This window comes from Scomber scombrus, chromosome 19 (genome assembly GCF_963691925.1).
Source record: "Scomber scombrus chromosome 19, fScoSco1.1, whole genome shotgun sequence".
In the NCBI taxonomy this organism is placed as follows: Eukaryota; Metazoa; Chordata; class Actinopteri; order Scombriformes; family Scombridae; genus Scomber; species Scomber scombrus.
The window spans coordinates 25,406,464-25,431,183 of NC_084988.1; the positions used below are offsets into that span (position 1 = coordinate 25,406,464).

The 24,720-nt window shown below is 40.1% G+C and overlaps 1 protein-coding gene across 1 annotated transcript in view; it reads left to right on the forward strand.

Moving 5' to 3' along the window:
* si:dkey-288a3.2 (protein phosphatase 1 regulatory subunit 37) overlaps nt 1–24,192 on the forward strand; it is a 65,435-nt gene extending 41,243 nt beyond the window's left edge. The window contains exon 11 of the mRNA XM_062439812.1: nt 24,040–24,192. Coding sequence (XP_062295796.1) covers nt 24,040–24,192 — 153 coding nt within the window. The remainder of the gene's footprint in view (nt 1–24,039) is intronic.
* The last annotated feature ends 528 nt before the right edge of the window (nt 24,193–24,720 follow it).

A 24,720-nucleotide genomic window follows, 5' to 3' on the forward strand; every position in this document is an offset into this window, starting at 1 on the left:
TACTTCTACAAAACGGAGCTGTGTCCAAATGTTGGAGTGTACTTGACTAAGGTACCAGATAGTTAAACCAGTTACCTGCATGGAATTTGGCTATTATCAGGGTATGTGAATGAGTGAATATGAAACAAATGATATAGTGCTTTACATTTTATATTTACCATTTTCTGCTGGCTTTTGCTGGGCAGAGGAGGTTGTAAAATATAAAGCAATCCAATGCAACAAAAAACTTTTAGTATTCATTCTTCTATTGTTTTATATATTAAATTAGATTCTACTGTTGTTCCTGTTATTTTGTCCAACCCCTGTGTGCCTCTAGGGAAGCTCTTTAGAGCTACATATCCAAAGTGTTAATGAGCTGTGCTAGGTGTAGACTGACACACTGGTTTGGCACTCATGTTTTAATTAAAGGACAGGTTGACAATTTTCTTGTTGTCTCCAGACAACAGTCAAATGAAAAATAAAACCACATTTTTTTGCTGTAATCTTTCTTCCTGTTCATACTGACCATTAGAAGATCCCTTCTTAATGCACTTACAATGAAAGTGATGGAGGACTAAATCCACAGTCCTCCTACTGTGCAAAAAATGTATTTAAATATTGATCTGAAGCTAATATGAAGCTTCAGCCGTCCATATGAGTCAAATCAAGTAGATATGTTTCAGCGTTAGTCTTTTTAGTGCCAAAGTCCCTCTTTTTGTTACTATACTTCCACCACAGCTTAACAGGGAAACACTACAGTAAGAGGGAATTTAATGCTAAAAAGACTGTAAATGTGTCAGATATCACTTGATATGACTAACTCACACTGCTGAAGCCTCATATAAGCTTCACATCTACTTTTAAATGACTGTGTGGACACACTATGGATTTTATCCTCCATCACTTCCATTGAAAGCACATTTGAAGGAGATCTTTTAGTAGTCAGTATTAACAGGAGGAATGATTACAACGAGGAAAATGTCTTGTGGTTTAGCTATTCTGATAGTTTGGAGATTCTGTCTTTTAGCATAGTACAATAGAGGTGAATTTCACGATGAGCAGACAAAAAAACAAATATATACAGGGTCAACGCAAGACAGACATGTCCAAACCACAAAGGACAAGACAACTCAACAGAGATTGAACAGAAAACTGAACTTAAATACATGAGGGATAATTACAAATGAGACACAGGTGAGTTGAAACAAGACACAGGTGAGAATTTCCAAATAAAACAGGAACTAAAAAAACAAAACATATTGTCCTGGCAAGATGAGATACAGATTTCAGTGTGAACAATTTTCTTTAAATTTCAGTCTCTATAGGGAGTTCCAGAAATCCCACAGATGTAAAACCTGGACAAATAAAATCAAAAATGTCTGTATGTTAAGATAAAATAAGAAATAGTCGTCGTCTTCACAATGAATATGTTTGAATAATACAGTTTTTTCTCTGCTCCATACATAGAGTGAACCCAGCACACACAGGCCTATAATATTCCAAACATACTCTTTCATCGGTGAAAGTTGCTTTATCGAAACTTTATTCACTCCGCAGCTTTGTTGACACACACAAGCCAGCAAGATTCAAAAAATGTTTGAGGAGCCACGAGGTCGTTTTATGCAGAGGGAGGCTTTTCTCAGTGGTCATAGCCCAGTAAGTCCACATTCCTCATTCAGACACGCACGATGCTCGCTCAAACAAACTTTGCATAATGACCAAAACACTGGAAGTTCTGCAATTGATATGGGCCTCCTCTGCATAAGAGGGGGCATATGTATATAAACCCCCGCATAAGTGGGGTATCGGATCGCATCGCCTTTTCAACGGGCATGTCCTGAGGCTCCACGCTCAAACAGTCACCCATCAGCAGCTGGCAGCCTCTCATCTGACTACCATGAAGCCCCATGCGTGTCTATCTCTCTCGCTCCCTTCATCCACAAGCCACATCCCTTTCACTTTTGAATGGCGGGCTGACTGCAGAAATTGCCCCTGTCCACCATGCGCGCTGAATATTTAACTATGAATATGAAATATCTTGGCAAGACTTCAACCACCTTCGAAAAAGTGAGAGCCCCACCAACTCTCTCGTCATACCCTCCCAGTATCCCCTCTTTTTTTGTTTTTTTTTCTTTTGGCGCTCATGAATCGATCATCCCATCCCTGTATGGAGGGATGTCAGGAGAAACTTCCGACACTAAAGCTCTGCGGATGATAAGGTGAGACAACACAGCGCAGGAGTTTTTGGTGGAAAGAGGAGTCTGACAGAGTGATGGAGGAAAACAGAACGGCTGAGGAGTTCTGCTTTGGCGGTTTGCCTGCTTTGCCTCTCCTCTTCGTTCAAGAGCCTCCCTCCATCCACGCTGCCAAACAACATTCCCCCCCTCTCCTTCACCTTCATCCACATACAGGGACATCGGTGCCAATTGGAGATCAATACTGACCCTGTGATGATCGGCACTTAACATGTTCCATCCTGGATACATCAGCAGGAACCAATTTGTTTATGGAGATTTAATTGAGTTAATGTTTAAAAGCAGGGCACTCGCCTGCTTTGGAAACTGGCCCCGTATCAGCTCATTTGGCTTATGCTGCTGTCAACCTCTACACCCCAACCCCCCCTGCTTGGTATGGAAATAAAAGAAGAGCCTAAATAGAGTGAAATGGGTTCGGGCACGTTCGAGGCCACGGTCAAAGCATGCTGTCTGTACTCGGGGCCAGCAGTCCTCACCTGATGGATCCTTAAAGAGGGGAAAGCTTTTATTATATGACAGGGACTTCCAGGATACTTAAACAGTAATGCATTTGTTTGATAGTCATTACATTAAAGGGCTGCAGCATGCAGTCCAGCTTAATCAGATTTTAGACTAAGCTTTGTTCAACAGAGGAAGAATCAGTGTTAGTTCTATTTCAGAAATAGACTTTTTCTTTCTTTCTTCTTCCCTATATTTTGCCATTAATGCCTATAGCACACAACAGAGAGATCAAACAGTAAAAAGTAGTCAAGTTAGGTTAGACAGAATTTATAGAATGTGATAGAATTGTTGCTTTTCTGCAGAGTTGATGCTGGGCAATAAGACAGTCCTACAGCACAATGTGTGGGCCTGCGTATAAAACAATAGGCAGACATTTTTAAATTCATCATATGCAGACAGTTCACACTATCTGTCCACACTTAAGTTCTGCTCCATGACTTGAACCTTTTGGTTCCCCAAAAAGCACAAGTTTTCAGGTTTGAGCCCCTTTTTGTCGCATAAAACTCGGGTTCAGGGTGGATTTTATTAAAATGTATTTGATCAGATTTGATCAGAAAGATAGATTTAGTTATCCTGCTCTCTCTGACTGTTCCAACCATCAACACCCATGCTTAGCATGTATTTTAAGTAAATATGGAATGTCCAAGGGAAGGGAAAGAGACATCAGGGGGTTATTTACTCAGCTTGAGACAAATTACCATCAGGGACCACGTTTTAAATTTTATTCAGCAGGGTATTTACTAAGACCACAAATCCCAGTCAAAGTTCATCTGATTTGCATAAAATGCCACTAAGCAAGAGCTAATGCTGGGCTGTTCTTCACCAGGCATGTCTGGAAAGGACTGGTGCGCAAACAAAAGTGTTGCATTTTTAATACTAGTTGAAAAGAAGATACTTTTGGAACTGCAAGTATGTATTCATCTCGCAAGAGGAACAGGTCCAAGATCAATTGCCAAGATATGGTTACCAGCTTAGAAATGCCATAAATTGCTGACCACAGTGGAAACCCTGCTATGAACTGCAGGCCTTAGGTCATCTTCAGACCACATATCTGAACAGTTTTGATGCAGCAAGTCGAAAAAGATGTTTATTTGTCCTGAATTTGATGTGTTACAGCATGAAAAATATAGTAACCCTGATGTATTGTTGGGAGGCCAAACTGAAAGCCTCTATGTCAGTCTGGTGTCAGTGTTCCACCTCCCATCCTCTGGTCCTGTCTCGCATGTCCCTCAACCTCTATCCTTGCACCATCCTCCACTGTCCCATCGCCCCCCCCAACAAGTCTGGTCCGGGCACCATGGTGGGGAGGTAATTGGATTTGTTGTCACCTCCACTGGCTGGCAGGCCCGGCCTGTCTGCTCAGCTTAGTGATGAAGACATCAGTATGACAGGAACCCTGGGAGAGGATCAGCTGGTGTCCTGGACGCCACTAATAAAGCTGTGGTCATGCCACGGCCATGCCGCCATGGCTGCAGCCAGCTGTTACCTCTGCCACCTCTCTTTCGGTGCCAGTGCCCATTCCACAGCTTGGGGAGTGACATAGTGAATGAAGAGTGGGCAGCCTTATTAAAGCAGATGCCAGTCCCCCCCCTTCGCTCTGTTGGAGAGGTCACAGAAAGCCTCCACAAACACTCCTCTGTGGTTCCGGGCAATGCTGGCATCAGACACCAGTGTCCGGGCATTCCCCATGATGCACTGTGTCGCTAGGCATCTTATTACTGTAAAGCACTGACAGGAGGCTAGCCAAAGTCAAGGTCTGTAGTTCAGGCTTCACTGCAGTTGTCCCCTGGTTCACCCCATCAGGGTTCATTCACTATCTTGCAAAATATGCAATCTTCAAACAGTAGACTAATTAATGCATTCATGAAAATCTAGTTGATCTTCTTACATATGCTTGTACAGTTTTTGAGAATTAGTCTGGCTAAGATATAGAGTTAGGCAGCAGCTTATATGTGTGTGGGGTAGGGTTAGTCACAATGAAAAGTAGAATCAATTAAAGGTATAAAATAAAAAAAGAAGCAGATAATACATTTAAGACTCCGATTAGGACCACTAGGCACAGATGGAAAAACTGGAAAAAACATTTAGGGAGGTGTTGTTACGCTCTGGTTGTTCAGAACAGCTTCGTTACTCCTTATCATAGATTCTCCAAGTGTGTGTGGAACTCTAATGGATGGGTCATCCAAAAGATACTCCCTCATTTGTTGCTCTGGTGATGGTAGTGATGGTGATGATGGTGGATGGCGCTCTGTAACACATGGCTCCAAAATCTCCCATAGGTGTTCAATCCGGTTTAGATCCAGGACCTCATTTATTTATTTTAATTTCAAGAAAAACAGTCAGCCAGAGTTTGAAAATGACAACTGTATATATACACTGATGTAAATCTACAGTATCACAGTCTAGTACTGTATGAACAGCGCCTCTGTTAACCTGTGAGACATGAACAACCTGTATGTTGTACACATCAAAGATGGTGACAGCTGTAGCACCACAAAGCTAAACACATGATAACTAAAAATGCACATAGTAAATGAGACTCAAATATCATTGACAGAAACAAAAGCATCTTTATTTTTTTGGTGACTTAAAGTATGAACTATAAAATGAACAGTGCTATTGGATGACATAAATAAAGCTTGTCTTAAGTCTGTTGTATGTTCATATACAGTATATTACAGTTCTATGACTCTTTCTTTACATTAAAATGAGCCAATAACCATCTATCACATTATAGGATATTTATGGCTAACAAAGTGGATTCATTCTTGGGTAAGAATACACTACAGTAAATATGCTGGACTTGCTCCTGTTCTCCCAACATCCAAGCAGTGAGCTGTGATGCAAGTCATTCACATTCCTTGCCTCATCTTCACCTGTCTCTGCAGTCTGTGCCACCTATCAAAACAGCCCAAATATCAATCCACTGAAAAAAAAAAAAAGGAATACAAAAGAAAACAACTTCAAGCATTCAGTAAAAAAAACTCTAATGGCCAACATGGGAATGGAAATGAAGGAAATCGACAGAATATGAAAGCCGGACGAGCGCTGCATAAGCAATGCATGTGCCCTTAAGGAAACAATGAGTGTAGAGTGTCTGTCATTATTTCTTTATTTGCTGCAAGTATTACTTTTGTCTGTGCTATGAAAATATATATGATTAATAAATAGGATTTCACTTTTCATAAAGCCAGTGAAAGGCTGCTGTCCATTTGATGTCATCGCTGGTTTATTAGATGCTCTGTGGTGAGACTACAGCCCCAAGAAGTATAGAAACAGAAAGAAGGGGTCCACTAAATAGACCCTTCTCAAATTCTACTTTACATGAAATCATACACACTGCTATTTTAACTTTCTTTCTACCAGTTCATGAGGAAACCCATCGAGACAGGTGGCGTGTTGGTTATTAGCAGTGATTAAGATGCTTTCTGACAGATGACCTGGCACGACTAAGGCGTAGGTGACCCACATTCTCTACACACACCTCGCCGACACGGTAACCTCGGAGAGGGGTGATGGTTGTCACCTTCAGCATATCCGTACATATGGCCGCTGACGGCAGCTTCAGACGGAAGCTGCTGGAATGATTCTTTCACACGGGCTGCCTTCCTTTCTCCTCTGCCTGTCCTATTTAACTTTAAATACACTGTATACATACAAACTCTTATTATATACTGTAACATACACACATAAACAACAAGTTATTTGTATGTATTCACTAATGACTTGACTCAGATAATTGATGCATGCCGATCAACGACTTCCGTTAGCTGATACAACAGATAAGCTAACGGAAGATCCTCCTCTCTGTCCTAACAAAAAGCAGAAAGCCAACCCTTACTTACCATCTTCCATATTCCGATTTTTTGGGTAGAATTAACGCAGCAGTAGAAGGTCGGCACTCTTGTTCTACGCCTTTTTAAATTGTCTGTAATTTTGCCATTTCCGTAGACAATACAGAGAAACGGCTACGCAATTGGCATAAGTTTGTCCTCGGGGAGTCTATTTGGGAAATGTCACCAACTTCAAGACTTTTAAACTGAGCTCTCAGTTGCATATGTAGCGTACATCCCATACACACGACTTTTTTCGTACTATTGTAGAATATTTTAGGGTTTTATATATTGGAGATATTTACACACTCAGCATTTGGACACTCAAATAAAATGGTTGAGGGTAAATGTAGTCGCTTTCTAGTAAATAGAGTGATTTCGGACACAGCCATTGGCGTGGTGACATTAAGGAATGTTGAGAAAACCTGAAAAAGAGATGGAAGTCCAACAGTTTGGGAAGTGACGGTGTAGGTGTGACCAATAGGGGGAGCCTCGTACATCCTCTAATACATTTGAAACAGAAATCGAAAAGAAGGGAGGAAGCAGATGACAAGTGTGCTTACATTTTTTTTTTGCACTCTTTTCATTTTTAATATGTGATAAAATGTGTTAAATTATGTTGTTTTCTTATTGCGTGGTTTTGTTGTCTTTGCAAATTTCCAGCTCCAGATTTTAAGAGTAAAATTTAAAGAAAGAAATTTGTCAAGTCCAAGTTTCTTTCTTCCAATCTAACTAAATTCAAAAAAAAAGAAGAAGGTGAACATCAAAAACATCCAATAAAAAAAGAAAAAAAAGAGTGAAGTGTAATCTCTTGTAACCAGAACAACCCAACAGAGTAGTTTCACCTGTGTTGATTTAGGGGTTGGAATAAAGTTATAAGTGTGAAGATCAATTAAGCAGAATTAAGACGGAGCTGGCTTGGGAGAGCATGGCCGGAGGTCTCTGCGGTGGTCTCTCCAGATAATCAGCAGCCGCTGGGCCCTCCTGTAATCATATGGAGGAGTGTTAGCTTTCACACACCGCCGCTAAAGAGAGGGATTAGAAAGTCACACAGCCTGATAAATACAGGGAAGGATGGAGAGAAGATAGAGAGGCAGACAGAGGGAGGTGCGTATGCTGGTAGGTGGGGCAGTGTGAGGTCAGACAGTAGCTGAGAGCTGCTAGAGAAACTTTACTGTGTTGCACCTGAGTCTGAAAATAACACATATTACTTGTAGTTAGTATAAATGATTGGATTTGATTGCAGAAGCAGACATTGTTACACAGTATGAACATTCCTGTGCATGCAGAGATCACAATTACATTAGATGAGATAGATTTTGTGATTCTAACAGACGATTGGGTATCATTTATACACATTTTATTCAACAATTTGGTGAGATGTACAAAGCTGGATTAACTGAGAGAAGTCTGCACCTGCTTCATGGTCCTAAATAAGAGTTCCATTCAGTGTTTGGACCAGTTTCCCAATCTGGACTGTTTTCTGGTCAGATCTGGTTAAAAAAAAAAAAAAAAAAAAAAAAGTTTATTAATTGGGGGGCTTTTGAAGACCTCCACCCCAGACAGTTACGGTACCCAAAAGCCTAAGATTCACTGTTTATATGGATTGTTGTAATTTAATAAAGTGCAAATGTGTTTGTGAATACGCACCACTAAATTATAACATCATCCAAAAATGATTATTATATCTTCATTATTTCAGTTACATATTACATTCACATGGAGTTTATTCTATTTTATTCTATGTAAATCTGAGGTGTATCCTCACTTTAAAGGGCCATTTAGTTGCTATTCTGGAGCTTTTGATCATAACTCAACTTCATCAGCAAAGTGAGTTGCTTATCTTTCATAAATGTGTAGATGTTCTAATATGTTCTATTTTTTCTGATCATATTTAGGACTTCTCGTCCAATTTTTTTGGACACTTAAAGAGGCCCTTCATGTCCTCCTAACAATGCTCTTTATGAATGTGCTTTATAGATAATACAGGCACTCTCACTCTTTATGAACATGAACATCCTTTTAATTATGACTATCTCAAATCATGACTTTTATCCAGGCCTATTCATTTTAGATTGCTATTTACACATCCTGAATCTTTATCTTCTATAACAACTATATGCAAACTACATCTGCTGATGAAGATCACGTGATACAATTGAAAGGTCTGGAACAGTTACTAGAATGGAGGTTGAAGTGAGATTATTTTGCCAGTTATGGAAATTGAGTGGTGGTGGTGGTAGAGGGTTATAGTGATTCTCGCCCCATAGTCCCCCAAAATATTTGAATCCAGCCACGAATACAACTGGAACTTTTATGACTTTTATCATTAAGAGACAACTCAACAGCAAAATACAATAGAAATTGATTTTCTTCTTTCTTCAAACATAAATATTCCTCACAGCAGTCAGCCACAGCCTCACCTGTAAATCTGACTGTGTCACATCAAAGAGACTGAAGAATACGTTTGTAGTTTGTGCCACTTTTTTTTTTAGAAATGATCATGGAGTTAAAAAATAAGCTGAATTAAATCACTTTAAATGGAATTAGATTCACTGACCAGAGTATGTTTCATTCATCTATAATTCAGCATTTCCTCTGATGTCACATTTACAGTCATAGCTGTTATATATATTTTAGGTTGAGTCTTGATTCATTTGGTCCTGAACTCTATAGTCTGCACACTGATCCACAACCTCCAGCCATTAGTTGGAGTAACATCCAGCAGCTGGTGTCACCGCAGGGAGCACCACTGTGATCAGTGAATATCTGTCAAATTCATACACCGATCCACATTCAAAATAAATATCTGTATTACTCAATAAGAAGCTCCTAATTTTTCACTTTCTGTGTTAGCGCGCCGCTCACAAACAAGGCGACAAATCAAGCCGCTGTGGATACATTTTAAATGCTAGACTGCTTTAAGCTATTCCCTCAACATCCACAGATAAAGTTATGTATAAAGCCATCAACGTAGAAAACGGAACAATTTACCAAAAGACAAAATACACACACACATCATACACACACACATAAAAAAAAAATAAGCCTGATATGGTAATAAGAAGACTGATACCTCCAATAAGATCTACTCAAATACACTGTCAGTAGTAGATTTGCTGTGATGCATACAGGGTCAGAGAATATTTGATGTTTTATTCACACAGCCTTTTTCTTTTTTTTATTATTATTATTATTATTAAACGACGTCTCATATTCAGCCTCTTGTTTTCATCCCTTGTATTTTGACTGTATTTTTGTCGTCATCTCTGTGTGTAATTATCAAATCATAACTCCCCAAATATGTTGATGTTGTAATTACTTTTAAAAATAAAAAATAAAAAAAGAAGAGAGACACCAGTGAACCCAGATAACATTAACGTTAAAGCACCTCCGCCCCCCCCCCCCTTTTAAAACAGCAGCCATCATGTTCATAATTGTTGTAATGAATACTTATGAATACTCATTTTTTAGCATTTTTAACAAAGTTATAAAGTGACTTAAAAAACGACGAGAAGGTAATAACGAAAGTGTCGGTTTTCATATCAAGAAAATTGAAAGCCGTTTATCTTTATTTGCACAACAATCAAATTTTTTAAAAAAGGAAGAAAAAAAAAAAGAAGAAATCTATTTAGTGGTATTGAGAGTGCAGTAATGTGTTTATCTCTTATTTAAAGATCACCCAGCTGGATTAATTCTAATGGATGTGATTTCTCTTTTTGTCTGTCGTACCCCCTGCATTGTCAAAACTTCACAGTCAAACGCCTTAAATACAACAACATAGCTTTGTTTCTCACTGATGAACATGAAAAACATATTCTCTCATCTCACACACACACACACACACACACACGCAGGCAGATGATGATGGGGTTGCAGATATTCGGTATACAACAGTGACATCTTCAGTCGGAGTGATGGAAGGCTGCAGAGAGAGAGAGAGAGGAGAGGAGAGGAGAGGACGAGGAAGAGAAGGAACAATAATTACAGCCATTTATAGAAAGAAAAACAGACTCTCTAAATATGTTCAAAGTGCATTCATTAACATTTACTCAGCGTTATTCTACTTCCTCTAAATAACAGAGCCATCCCTTTGTTTCTCCTACTCCACGCGCCGTTCATTGACGTAGCAGAGCAGCTGATTGACTTAACGCTGTTATGTACAGTCTGTCAGAATGGGTGGAGGATTTAATTCAAAGTATTTAACAAACACCCAACTGGGAGATTTACACACCTAACAGGGTCAAACTGGGATTCTCTGCTTGTAAGGGAAATGTAAGTGCAGCTTCCACACAGAGCAGGATGATAAACATCAATACTTTACTGGTGCTGAGCCAACTATCCAAAACTGTCAGCTGGGTGTCAGATTCGTAGCGTTGTTCGTTTTCTACTTTAATCAGATTTTTTTATTGATTTAAATTATAACTGCAAAGAGAAAAAAAAAAGAAGGTGGATGGTGAGCACATCCAACTGCAGATGAGCAGAGGTGCAGGACAGATGCATTATGGGAAAATAGTCGAAAAATTTAATGATCCAATACTATGACTCCGATACTGTAAAAAATACACAACGAAAAATGCAACTCAAAATATAAACATAAAAAGAAAGATTTATCATACACACACACTCATCAAAACATTCACACACACAGTTCACATTCACATCATTATCAACATATGCTTAAAGGAAAGTTAAAAATGAGATGAACCATAATAACTATCACATATATACAGATATATTATATTATACTAATATTTTATATATTATACATATATAAATAGCACATAAAGTTCCACCACTGTGTCACCTCATGGCTTCAATAGGTCATCTAGTGTCTACTTTATATCTGCTGTGAAGGCTACAGCTGTGTCACATCATGTCTAAAATGAAAGTAGAGCTGTTATATATTCATATAGTCAGATTTTCCTTCACATACATATGAATGAAAGTTGGAATATTGTCGGACTACTTCTCTTCTTCCTTTAAGTCGTGATGTTGAAAAAAACAAAGGTTTAGTAGAAAACTAAACTACTAAACTACTATTCCTGACAGTAAGGTTTGAGAAGAGTGTTATTTTGGTGTGTGTAGTAAAACTTGGTACAGTATGTGCAGAGGAGGGTCAAAGGTCAAAGGTCAGGACTGAAAAATCCTGCAGACAACATAGACCTTCTTATCCTAGATTTGATTAAATGTAGGTGCATCCACTCTGTTTTACACTATATAATTATCAAGCACATTCACCACTAAATAAACAGTTCATAAATCATTCATAACACATTATATCTTTATTAATGATCCATTCATCAATTTCTGCTTCATAACATAATAGACTTATAATCATACTTATAATTCAAATGTTTTGGAGTGTTTACAGTGCATGCTACATACACTGTAAACAGCCATGGTTTGAGTCCAGCAATGGGCCTTTATTGCATGTCATACCCCTGTCTCTCTCTCCCCTTGTTTCCTGTCGGCCTCTCTGCCACTAACTGTCCAAAAAGGTAAAAAAGCCCCAAAATAATATAATACATGATATATATTTTAAAAAGTTTTAAATGAATTGCTGTAAATGAATTTGCATAATAAGGTTGATAAATGCTTTATACCATGCTGTTTGGATGTATTGATGTATGTAATGTAATACAGTGTTTATAAAGTGTGTATACAGCATTTATAGACGCTTACCTCAGAGAGACTGGACACCACACTATATACATACATACATACAGTCCAGCTTTTTAATGTCACTGTAGGAACAAAATGCAAAACTTAACCTCCCAAAAATTGAAATGAGTTCAACTGATTTTTTTTGGTAGAATTTGATTTTAAAATGAAGATATGTGCAAATAAATAAAAATACATTGCATCATCAGTGTATATCTCTGAATTAAAGGACAGAAAACTAAAAAATAAACTGTAAAAAAAACAACAATATTTAACAAGTATATATATATATAATATTCTGTAAATTAAAAAGATGATTTCTGGGAAAACAGACAGACAAATCATCTAATTCATTCTAAATGTGTCATATATGAGTGTGTGTGTGAGTGTGTGTGTGTGTGTGTGTGTGTGTGTGTGCGCGTGTGACAGCGTTCCGAGCCGCGACTGGAATCCATAACTTACACACACTCACACCTCCGAATTTTTTAAAAACACTCGCATTGTTGATCAGCCTCAACAATGTGACTTTTAAAAAGCACAATAAGCCACTCACATAATACTTGAAACTGGCATCTGAGATATCATTTACATATATTAGCATATAAAGTAATTGGCACAGATGCCAAGGAAGCAGCCGCAAACAGATTAATTGTCATCGAGCAGTCGTGGTGACATAGTTAAAAATGAGCTCCTTTTAAGGCGCCAATTATCAGAGAATTTCCAAAGTAACCTTTTTTCATCAGCGATTCCCTTCCCCACTGTTGTTGTCTCACACACACTCACACACACACACACACACACACACACACACACACACACACACACACACACACACACACACACACACACACACACACACACACACACACACACACACACACTCACACACACACACATGCACAGACTGGAGGACAGACACGTAATATGCATAGTATCAGCATCCTAAATGTATAAATATTGTAAATAGCTGTCTGTCGTCTTTCAACTTTGCGCCTTTGAAATCAGGCCGCTCCGCATCCCCGCTCTGAAAAAAAAACACCAAAAAAAAAAAAAAAACAGCACATGTGCCTTTTGTTTAGCCCGAGACGAGAACAAACGGCGAATTCTCTCACACGGGCACGCGCGCGCACACACTCATTGTGAGAATCCCGTAATGAATTTTCACAGATAGAAATAAGAATGCCTCTGCTGGGGCTCCCATATGCTGTTTTCTTCTTTCTTTTTCTTCAGTTTTTAATAAACACGTTTTAATGCTCTCTGAGCCCTGATTTAGGCACAGGTATTGTTCTGCTTTTCTGCATATGTGTGTGTGTGTGTGTGTGTGTGTGTGAGAGTGTGTAAATGTTAAAACTGATCCGCCTCTGAACTTGCACATGTTCGCATTTGACAAAAACATCACCCCCCCCTACCCCTCCTCATCTCTCTATCTCTATATTCCTCTCCTCTTCCTCTTCCTGCTGTATGAGAGGTGCTTTAGCCCTGACCTTTGACCCCCTTCAGTGTACAGGTCAGTGTTGAGTCAGGGTAACAGATTGCACCTCTTTCTCTTTTTACCTCCCTGCTAATAAGAATAATAATAATTAGATAGTGGCTCCATTTGTTTTTCTTTCTTCAGGAATGTGCTGCTAACACATGAGCCAGTTTAAAGCACCTGCACCTCTGAGAGCTTTTTAAAAAAACGCTCGTTCCCCGGCAGCCACCGTGCAGCCATCTTAACTAATGCTGAGACGCAGGCCGCCGTGGAAACAGGCAGAGAGGAGGAGGAGAGGAGGAGAAGGGGGGGTACAAGACTTTCCAACCCCCCCCCCCCCCCTCCCTCCAGATGTGTTCTTATTGTAGAAATGAAGCTTCAGTATGGACTACAACTGCAGAAAATAACTGATCAACACTTTAAAAACACCAGATTTGAAGTTTGGATTCTTCATATCACTTTAAAGGCAAAATCTGTCATTTGAAATGCTTAAAAAGTCTCTAATGTATATTTAAAGTGATTTTAAAGGGTTCCATACTAGCTGCTCTGTCACTGTGTTGCCTCATCATTGATATTCTAACACATGAGGATTCATGTTGTCATGTAGTTTTTGATCTTTATTATATTTATTATATTATTATTTATACTGTACTGTCATGTATATCATATGGTGAGATAGTCATTTAATAAAACTGATTATTTTATTCTATTTCTTTCATGTATTTTTAACATCTGGACAACAGAAGTAAATCAGACTTAAACCAGACTTAAACCAGGCTTTTTGACTAATATATAAATATATACATATATACATATACATATTTTCTCGTCTCATAAACTGACTTTTCACATCAGTTGAAGAAGCTTGAAGTGGTAAAACTATTCAGTATTTTACAAGAAAGATGAAATTGAGATTTTTTCTTATTTTCTACCCCAGTAATCATCATGTGACCCCCTGTGTGGCCCCCAGTGCCCAGATGGTGAACCATTGCTTTAAAGGATGGTTTGCATCTATAATACAACAACATAGTTCTATTCTTACTGTCCAAACTACACGAGAAATTAATTAACTTATCATATACTGAAATCAAACTAGTCACATGTTAAATGATATTATTTAAGATAAGATATAGAAATTAATAAATAAGACACAAATACAATATATATGTGCAATAGGTAGAGGTTTGTGAGATTTGTACATTTCTCTGCAGTTTCAGTATTGGCCTTCAAATATTTCTGTCAGCAATGGTTTAAAATATAATAATAGAAGACACACACACACACACACACACACACACACACACACACACACACACACACACACACACATACACAGCAAACACACACATTAGAATTTTTGACATGGCAGAAAACGGAGGAGAACGTGAAGAAAGATGTAATTGGGTTGTGACTAAAAGGAAAGAGGAGTTCCCCCTGGCACTGAATCTGGAAGCTGGAGTTTGTTTGGAATGACAGGAGGTGTCAAAACGTGTGTGTGTGTGTGTGTGTGTGTGTGTGTGTGTGTGTGTGTGTGTGCTTTTGAGGTCTATGCTGATGTTGCAGAAGCAGCCATTGAGATTGTGTGTTTTTATGCATGCACGCAGGAGTACCTCTGCATTTATACACCTATGCACACACGTACATGCAAATATGTGTTAGTGTGTATGTGTGTGAGCGAGTGCATGTGTGTGTGTGTGTGTGTGTGTTTGTGTGTGCGCTCCCATGTGTGTTTATATTCCTTAATGACTTTATAATTCAGGGCCAGCAGGAACCTGCCTTTATCTCTATTAGTTTAGTAGCCTGGCAAACAAAGAGAGTCTGTGGCCGTGGCACCGAGCCAGAGGAAGACTCAGCCGTAAAAGCACTTGTCCATCTGCGTCTCCTCCTCCTCCCCCTCCTCCTCTCTTATTCCTCCTCTCCGGGTGTGAAATGTTCTCCTCCTGTCTCTCGGTAAAGAAAAAAAAAAAAAAAAGAAAGAGAGAGAGAGAGAGAAAAAAAAGTCTTGATTCCAGGCTCAGCAGTCTGCTTACTCAATCTAGAGGTATTGATTGTTCCACTTGCCGATCAAGTGCAGAGACAATATGTAGTGTGGATTGGGGGGGGAGGAGTGTGTGTTTGTGGAATCGGTAAATTAGTTTTGCTTTGCTGAAAGTCTAGCACCTCTATAAAAGACATTAGGACATGACTTTCCCCTGAGGGCCGTGGTGAGTTTACACATAGAAAATATAATATAAGCAGGGATCAGATGGTAAAGTATTATTAAGAGCAAGTGAATAGACAATAGCAAATGGAGAAAAAAAAAGTGAAATGGATTCTGTAAACAACGTAAGAATGAAAAAGTCTGTATTGTGTGGAATATCCCCCCCCCCCCAAATCATTCAGCCCCTCACCAATGACTTCTATCATGGCCCGGTTATTAAATGTGTGTAAATGAGTGTGAGAGTTTCTTTTTTTAAATTTTGGGAACAGTTGGGGAAGATGATCTTAACTCAATGTCCACTTATTAGCTTTTTTCAAAGTGGGAATGTGTTTAAAAGAGCACAAAAAGCTACTAAGAGGACCTGGAGTCAGTTATTACATGCTGGGGTTCAAAGTTCATTCTTGAACTTGAGAAAATAAAAGTGATTAAACTCTTAGTCTCAAGTGTCTCATTCATAATTATCATCAGCAGCAGATGGAGTTTACCTTGATCCCTGAACACTTTAAGGACTTCTTGTCTATACTGGCTTTAACGTTGAGGCCCGACAGAACACAATAGTGTGAAATGTAAAACTACAAGTTTAGAACAAATGGGAAATCTTGATCTGCACATAGAGATCATACCATAAATGTGATTAAAAGCCCTAGAACAGGTACTAAATTAAACTCATGATGTGATTGGTTCCTCAACAGTTACAGTGTACAATTCTGCTGGCTCACATCTACATTTTACACGGAATCAGCCTTTAGACCCCAGAAACAGCCAAATTTGACAAAATCAAGTTCAAAGCATCAGCCAAACCCAACTCAGCTCAACCAATGAGCTGACACATGGATGTATATTTGTACGAATGTAAACCAACATCAGTGTTTGTCCAGTCATTGCCAACGTGGGCCTTAAGAACCCTCTGATTGGAGGGGTGTGAAAAATAAAATATGAAAAAGAAGTTATGACATTATTTTATATGTTTTTTTCTTGTTAAAATTCAGACCTCTAGGGCCGTTAGCTGTGATAAGAGGTCATAAAAAATCATAAGTCTCTCTGTACTTTCTGACTTCACTTGGGCACTATTTTCAGCAGCGGATGAATCCACATTTTCAGTTCTAGTGACTATATCTGTCAGCAGGACTGTGTGTGTGATTGAGTCAAACTATAGAATATCACCAGACTTACCCTGAAGTGTTACATTAATGATAACACCAGCATGAAATCTGACACGGAGATGGTCATTTTACAAAGCAGCTTCACCTCTGAATCCTTCCACTGGGGAGGGAGGGCAGCTTGTTCCTTTGTGTTTACCTTGTCGGCCTCATTACACGGCATATGCTCCTCGCTGCTACGGCAGCTGCTCGCTATATGTCGACTGTATGGTTGTTTTGTGCCGTAGCACTGCCAAAGTAATCCCATGTGACCGTGGAGACAGTCTGGGGGAAATACTGACATTTAACACTGTGTTCTGCTGGGAAATGGCCACTCACCACTGCACTGCGCCGCACTACATTATAGAGGCAGGAGTGCTGGTAGGAGCTCCTGTTATCAGCTGCCACTGATGCCGTGAAAAGCCAGGTGTCATTAAATTGTGTTTGTGTTTGGGGAGGAGGAGGGAGGGGTTATACTTGTATTAATGATGATGTGAGGGGGGCAAAAGCTGGGCGCATATTATGGGCACTCATCCTTCTCTTGTGCACAAAGAGTGGCTCCCACTAAGTTAACAGTTACATTTCAGTGCAGTGAGGGCCAATGCTAACCCTGACCCTAACCCTAACCCTGACCCTAACCCTAACCCTGACCCTAACCCTAACCCTAACCCTAACCCTGACCCTAACCCTAACCCTAACCCTGACCCTAACCCTAACCCTAACCCTGACCCTAACCCTAACCCACACAAAAATAATGGATAAAAATGATCAAAATTTAGGAAGAAAGTGAAATGAACAAGCGTAAGAAAAAATAAAATAAAGCAGTAGTTTAACTTGATAAATCTTATCAAGCACAAAACTATGAGAATAACATTTTCTTGTAAAAAGTGCCAGATAGTATTAGCTTTTTATAGCTGCTGACTGAGCACATCGTCTTCACAGGTGCTGCATCAATGGACAGATACTTTTCCAATAACACAACTCTCAAACCCCCCAAAACTGGAGGATAAAGGTCAAAATGTAGTGTTGTGTTTAAAGTTAAAGTAAAGCAGTGTAAAGTGAGTGGTTATGTCGCCTGTGTGTTTACGTAGGTTTTGGATGGGGTCATGTGTTATCAGGTGGGGTGGATTTCATTTAGAGATAACAGGTCGGTTCTGGTTCAGAGTCTTGTGGGTTTGAGAGGGTGTAGGTTTGCATAACTGGACCTGCAACAAATATTTATTATAGCTGCTTGTTTTTATAATTTTACAGATTCTTCTTTTTTCTAACTATTGTGTGTGTGTGTGTGTGTGTGTGTGTGTGTGTGTGTGTGTGTGTGTGTGTGTGTGTGTGTGTCTAGGAAAAAGTCCATTTGAGTCCAGGCATGTCACATGACCAGCAAATAGCAAATCCAACTGCACTTCCTGAGCTAAATGCACCTGACGGCTCTGAGCTGTCTCTGGAGGTTTAATGTGGACAAAGACAAATCCAGAATTCCAACAAGCTTAGTTTACTTGTGTGTGTGTCTTTGTGTGTGTGTTTGAGTTGTGATGGTCACCCACTGACATTTACCAGCGTATCTGTGCGTGAGCCGGTAGGACGCGAGTGTATAAATCAGCTGTATCCTGGCTTTGTCTTGTATTGACTCTGTGTGTGTGTGTGTGTGTGTGTGTGTGTGTGTGTGTGTGTGTGTGTGTGTGTGTGTGTGTCACAGATTCATGCGCTCACAAATATACAGCAGCATTAAAGGTGGAAAGTGTGTTCCTCCTTTGACCCCTCCAGTGTGTATGTATGTGTGTGTGTGTGTGTGTGTGTGTGTGTGAGTGTATTTCTCTCTCTACACACAGCAGTGACTCTGGGAGGCTGATTAGGGTGAAAACATTGAAATATGTGCACACACACTGAAAACGTGCACACACACTGAAAATGTGCACATATACACTGAAACATTTTACACCCCACAACCTTCACACACACAGCAGGATATAGGCTGCTTGTGTGTGTGTGTGTGTGTGTGTATCTGAGTGTGTCCTTTCAAAGATGAAGACACAATTATTACTGATAATTGTAGTTGGCCTTTTAGCCTGTGATCAGTGTGTCATCAGATTGTCTTCCTGTTACGTGGAAATTATTGTACACACACACACACACACACACACACACACACACACACACACACACACACACACACACACACACACACACACACACAAATATCCATACACACACACACACACACACACACAAATAGCATATAACCCCTCTATGTGAAGGTGGTGGTGTGTGTGTGTGTGTGTGTGTGTGTGTGTGTGTGTGTGTGTGTGTCTGTGTGTGTGTGCACATATTTTAATGTTTTATTTTAATGTTTTCACCCTCATCAGCCTCTCATAAGTGGACTCTGGACTCTGACCCCCTAACAACACACATAAACACACACACACACACACACACACACACACACACAGTCGAGCCTCTTCCACCAGCAGAAGGTTGCATTGCTGTTCTCCACATGCCCACCTCTCACCCATCCAACCCCCCCACCACCACCACCACATTCTCCACCTCACCTACCCCCGGTGTTGGCAAAGGCATCTGGGTGTGTGTGTGTGTGTGTGTGTGTGTGTTTGTCAGGCGGGCTGCTGCGTGGTGAGCGTGCCCTCTGTCATTCACGCAGAGCAGCCCTGTCCAACTGTCACTTCCTGACAGGCCGATAATCAATCTCTTTATTAACTGCTCTGCTGCAGACCGCCACCATGGAAGGGAGGAGGGAGGAGAAGGGGGAGGTGAAGAGAAAAGAGGGAGGGAGGAGGAAAAAGAGAGAGCAGGACTCACACTGTAGCTTGGATAGTTGAGATTGTGTTTTATTAAGGAAAAGATTCATTTTAAAGGCAGCAAGCTGGTTTAAAATAATGTGTTGCAGTAAAGTATGATTTGTTATTAATGATGGAAAGGAGACACAGATCTGATGAATCATAAGATGACTAACAATATTATGTTTGTTGTTCATTTTTCAGGCATCAGGCAATGAAACATATCTAAATTAAACAGTTTAAGAAGGAACAATTTCTCACTGGTTCAAACTGCTCATTGTTCACAGACAATACATCTGTAATACAGAGTCACACACTGACATGACTTCATTTTAATAGTAAGGGAAAAAGGTTGGAAATAAAGATGTCAAATGAATACGTAATTCCAACAAGCTCCTAAAAAACTGTGTATATTCAGTGTCTTCAACTTTTCCATAATGTCTTAATATTGTTATTGTGCATTTGTGATCACAGTTGATGGAATGTTTGTTTACTTAAACTAGCAGGCCGACTATTAACTAAAGTTAAACAGGTAAACACTAGATAACTTATAAGGCCAGAGCTGAAACATTGTCATCTGCAGTTCCTCTAACAGCCACTAGATGTCTCTCTAAGAAACGTGACTATTGAGGTAGTTAGGTTAGGTGTGTCATCATTGTTCCATTAAGAATACACATTAAGGCTTAAAGGGGACATATTATGCATGTTTGCTGGTTTCTATTGGAATATCTTTATATCATTTACAGTTAAAAACTGCCTATTTATCCTATACTGGACCTTTACACAACCCCTCAGTTCAGCCTCTATCTGAAACAGACTGTTTTAGCTCCTGTCTCTTTAAGGCCACCACTATGTTTTGATTGGTCCTCGGCAGAATTCTGGCCACTCAGGAGGTTACATCAAACAAACCATGAAACAAACTATGGTCATAGGATTTTATTACTTTTTCTTGTTCTCTACTTGAAATGTCAACTTTTCAAATACATCATGTGTTTAAGCTGAATCTGAACTGAAATATGCGGGTGGAAAACACAAACACACAGAAAAACCTTAGCAACAATCTTAACAACAAAGGCTATGGAACTGACTGCCTTTTATGGGCATGCACAATGAGCTTGCTGATTTTTCTTTGGCATCCCAGCATGCAAAGCACACCTGGCTATGACCTTAGTGCAGTTTGTTTAGGCCAGTGGTCTCCAACCCTGCTCCTGGAGAGCTACTGCCCTGCATGTTTTAGGTATCTCCTCACTCTAACACACCTGATTCTAGTAATCAACTCGTTATCAAGCCCTTTGACGAGCCTCAGCTGCTTGATAACGAGTTAGAGTGAGGAGATACCTAAAACATGCAGGGCAGTAGCTCTCCAGGAGCAGGGTTGGAGACCACTGGTTTAGGCTTTGTGAAAGCTGGCAATCAAACTCTGGCACAGACTTACAGCTGCTTCCAAGTTAACTTATACGTGGTGTGAATGAAAAGATCAATCACCTGATTCTATTATAAAGATGTGATTTAGCATGAATGCAAAGTTAGTGAGTGATAAATAAGAAACATGTATATTTATGCAAATTATCAAAAAGTAAAAAAGAGGCATAACTGAGGTGTCCTTTGCTTGTGTCCTACTCCATCCTTTGAAAGTTCAAAAAACATTGTTTAGTGAAGCTTTAAAGGAAAGTATATCAGTATTTGCTTGATTGACATGATGTTTCAGCCTATCTCTGTCAGCAGTGGAGTCTGCACACCTCAGGTCCACTAGGGCTTCTTTCACTTTGCCTTATTTTGGCCTTCCATCTGCACTAAGCCAACATTTTGACGTCTATAAATGGATCGTTTTTGCTGGTTTTGCATCATCGTCTATTTCCATGTGTTTAAGAGAACAAATCAGAAAGTGTTGACAAAGGAGAAAACAGCTCGAGCTGCTGTCCAGACCTGCTGCTGCTGCTGTTGGTTTTTTTGGGATGCTGGGCTTTCCTGACAGCATCACACCCGTTTTCACGGCGATAATTTATGAGGCAGGAAAGCACATCAGTGGTTCTGCCGGCCAGCAGCTAGCCAGGAGTCAGCACACTGCCTGTCGTGTGCTCTGTCCTTTTTATTCTCCTACCTTTTGTTTGTTTCTTTTCCCAGACATTTATCCATCCCTCTCTTCTTCTTTCTTACTATTCAAATTTAGTGCCACAATTCAGCTTTTTTTCTTACATCCATTGATAACTGACAATAAATGCCATATACAACCCACACAGTCATAGCAGCAAACTAAAGCACATTCTGTAAAGCCTCTCAAAAGGAATCCTGGGAAATGTAGTCAACCTCTAACTAAAGAGAAGCAGATAAAAGAGGTTGAGGAAAAGTGGGAACCATGCAGGTAAATTACAACACTTAATCTCAAAGGAAGTCCAGGAGTGAAATGAGCTTCTCAGATTGATGAGATCTGATGTAGAAGAAGATCACCAGTCTGCCCTGTCAGCAGTCTGACATTAGTCGATATTCATACTCCTCATAGGATGATCTGTAATGGTTGTAGTGACCCTAACACTTCCCATTTTAGAAAAGTCCATTAGCTTTCTCCTGAACAACTATCAGGACTAAATGTTCATTTAGCAAACAATGATGTCTCATAAACTAGTGATCTGGTTGTAATGAATGTAGCACATCCATGAACTCAGAGGATGACCTGAATGAGCTCATAACTTTTCACTCTAATCTCACTTTTGGGGAACTTTTTCTAAAGCTCTAACAATACAGTCCTGTATATCATAATGTCAGTATGTGGTTTATTCTGTCCGACACTTCATGAATAATGCAGCTTCTAGGGGACTGCTGACAAAGATGTTCAACCCATAGATTACTGTGAACAAATAAAATACATTATAATACATAATATAATGCATACATTATTTATTGGCTGTTTTATTTTCACAAGTTCCAATACTTAAACTCACAGCCTGATACTCTTTTCCCCAGTTTTAAAGTCCGCGTATCACAATGTGTGGAAGTCATTATCATGTGATGTAAGATGGCATCACATGACGTGTTCAAAACTGAGCAGTGGCTAAGTGAACGTAACATAAGTCTGAAGAGTCTGTATTTACTGTGGATCGGTGGCGTCTTATCGCTTATTGAAATATCAGCGCTGACTCAGCAGATTGGATCAGAGCATCACTAGCTTTAAACTAACCACCAGGTTAGTCCAACTTGCTTGGAAGACAGAATTAAAGCAAATGTTAAAACATCCATCACAGGTTAAAGATCCACTGTATGTTTGACCCACTGTACTTACCGTAGTTATGCAAATTCATACTCATCTCCTGTACAAGGAGAGAATGATACTAACATTTTGGGTGATGCTCACTTTCAGTTTTGCCTCCAACTACATTAGTTTTCATAATCAGGATGACTAGATTTTCTACAACTTGTCCCATGGTCTGACTTTTCAGATTTAATGTGTCCAATGACTCCAATAATGGTAGAAATTACGGAAATGAGACCTCAGTTGTAATAAAACTGAAGAAGCTGTCCATGCATTTTGTCAAGAATCCAATACTCAAATAATTGACTTACATTTGTGCTAAAAGCAAATTATTGAGAGGACCACACAATATGAACCTGATATTGTCTCGTGCAGACAGACACGCTGGGAACAGAAATTGAGCCAAGGGGCGCAACAATTGGTCATTTTATCCAGTATAGTGTGTGTGGCAGTGGAAGAGCACGGTCGCCTCGCAACATTCTGACGAAAAAACGCCAGCGAGGCAGAATATGTTGACTTTGAAATTCTACATCGTGTTCTGTTACAATGACTCTACGAGCTCAGGGCGCTCTGTCACACACTGCCGTAAACACGGCGGAGCAAAGACGGGAGGAACGAGGCTGCGGGTGGAACTTTGAAGTCTGTCTTTGACACTCTCTCCTTTCTGATCAGCTGTGTATGTCGTGCTAGGTCATGAAAGATGGATGACTGGTCTCTTGGCTATAGAATTAATGACTATAGAATCAACTGATCTCAGATTTGGACCATCTGAAAAGGTGGAAACATAGAGTGTAGTGTAGATTGATCCAGGCTGACAGAGATAGTTCAATAGTTCTTGACAACAGCTGCACTTTTAAGAAATTGGCTAGTCATGTAAACTCTGAGGGTGAATTATTAAGGTGTTTTATTGTCATTTGTTTAATCATCAATTATTGGTTGTGTTGTTGTGTGTGATCAACAGGACGACTTCCTGATGGAAACCCAGACCAGGCTTCTCTCAGAGATCACCCGGAGGTGCCTCGCCAACGCCGGACTCTCCGGCCACGCCACGCACACCTCTGAGACGTTACCCGCCGAGGCCGACGAACCAGCTGACAGCGTGACTACAGATTGAGCTCACACACACACACACACACACATATACCACACAGAGGAGGAAAAACTGCCTAACCTTGTACAGATAACCTGAGAAAGAACTCACAGATTCATTCACACCGCCGCCGTGTCACCCCCCCCCCCCCGTCCCAAACAGCTGACTAGCAGATATATGCGAATAATAATTCTATCGCAAATAATGATAACCATAAAACTCCAAATCCGGGTAATAAAGGCAGAGTAGAGCTCCCTAATGAAACGCCGGCCTCCCCGCTGCTTCCCTCCTAATGTTCCTGCCGAGCCGCTCGCCACTTTCCATAAAGCAATTTTGCAAGCCCACTTCAAACGTGAATCACCTAGAAATGAAGAGAACTGCCCCCCCCCCCTCACCCCCGCACACACACACCCCCCTCCCTCTTCTGAACTCCCCCACCATTACCCCAACCCCCCCCCTCCCTTCCTATAACACTCACACTGGAGCCCTGTTTGTATATGTGTGTGTGTGTGTGTGTGTGTGTGTGTGTGTGTGTGTGTGTGTGTGTGTGTG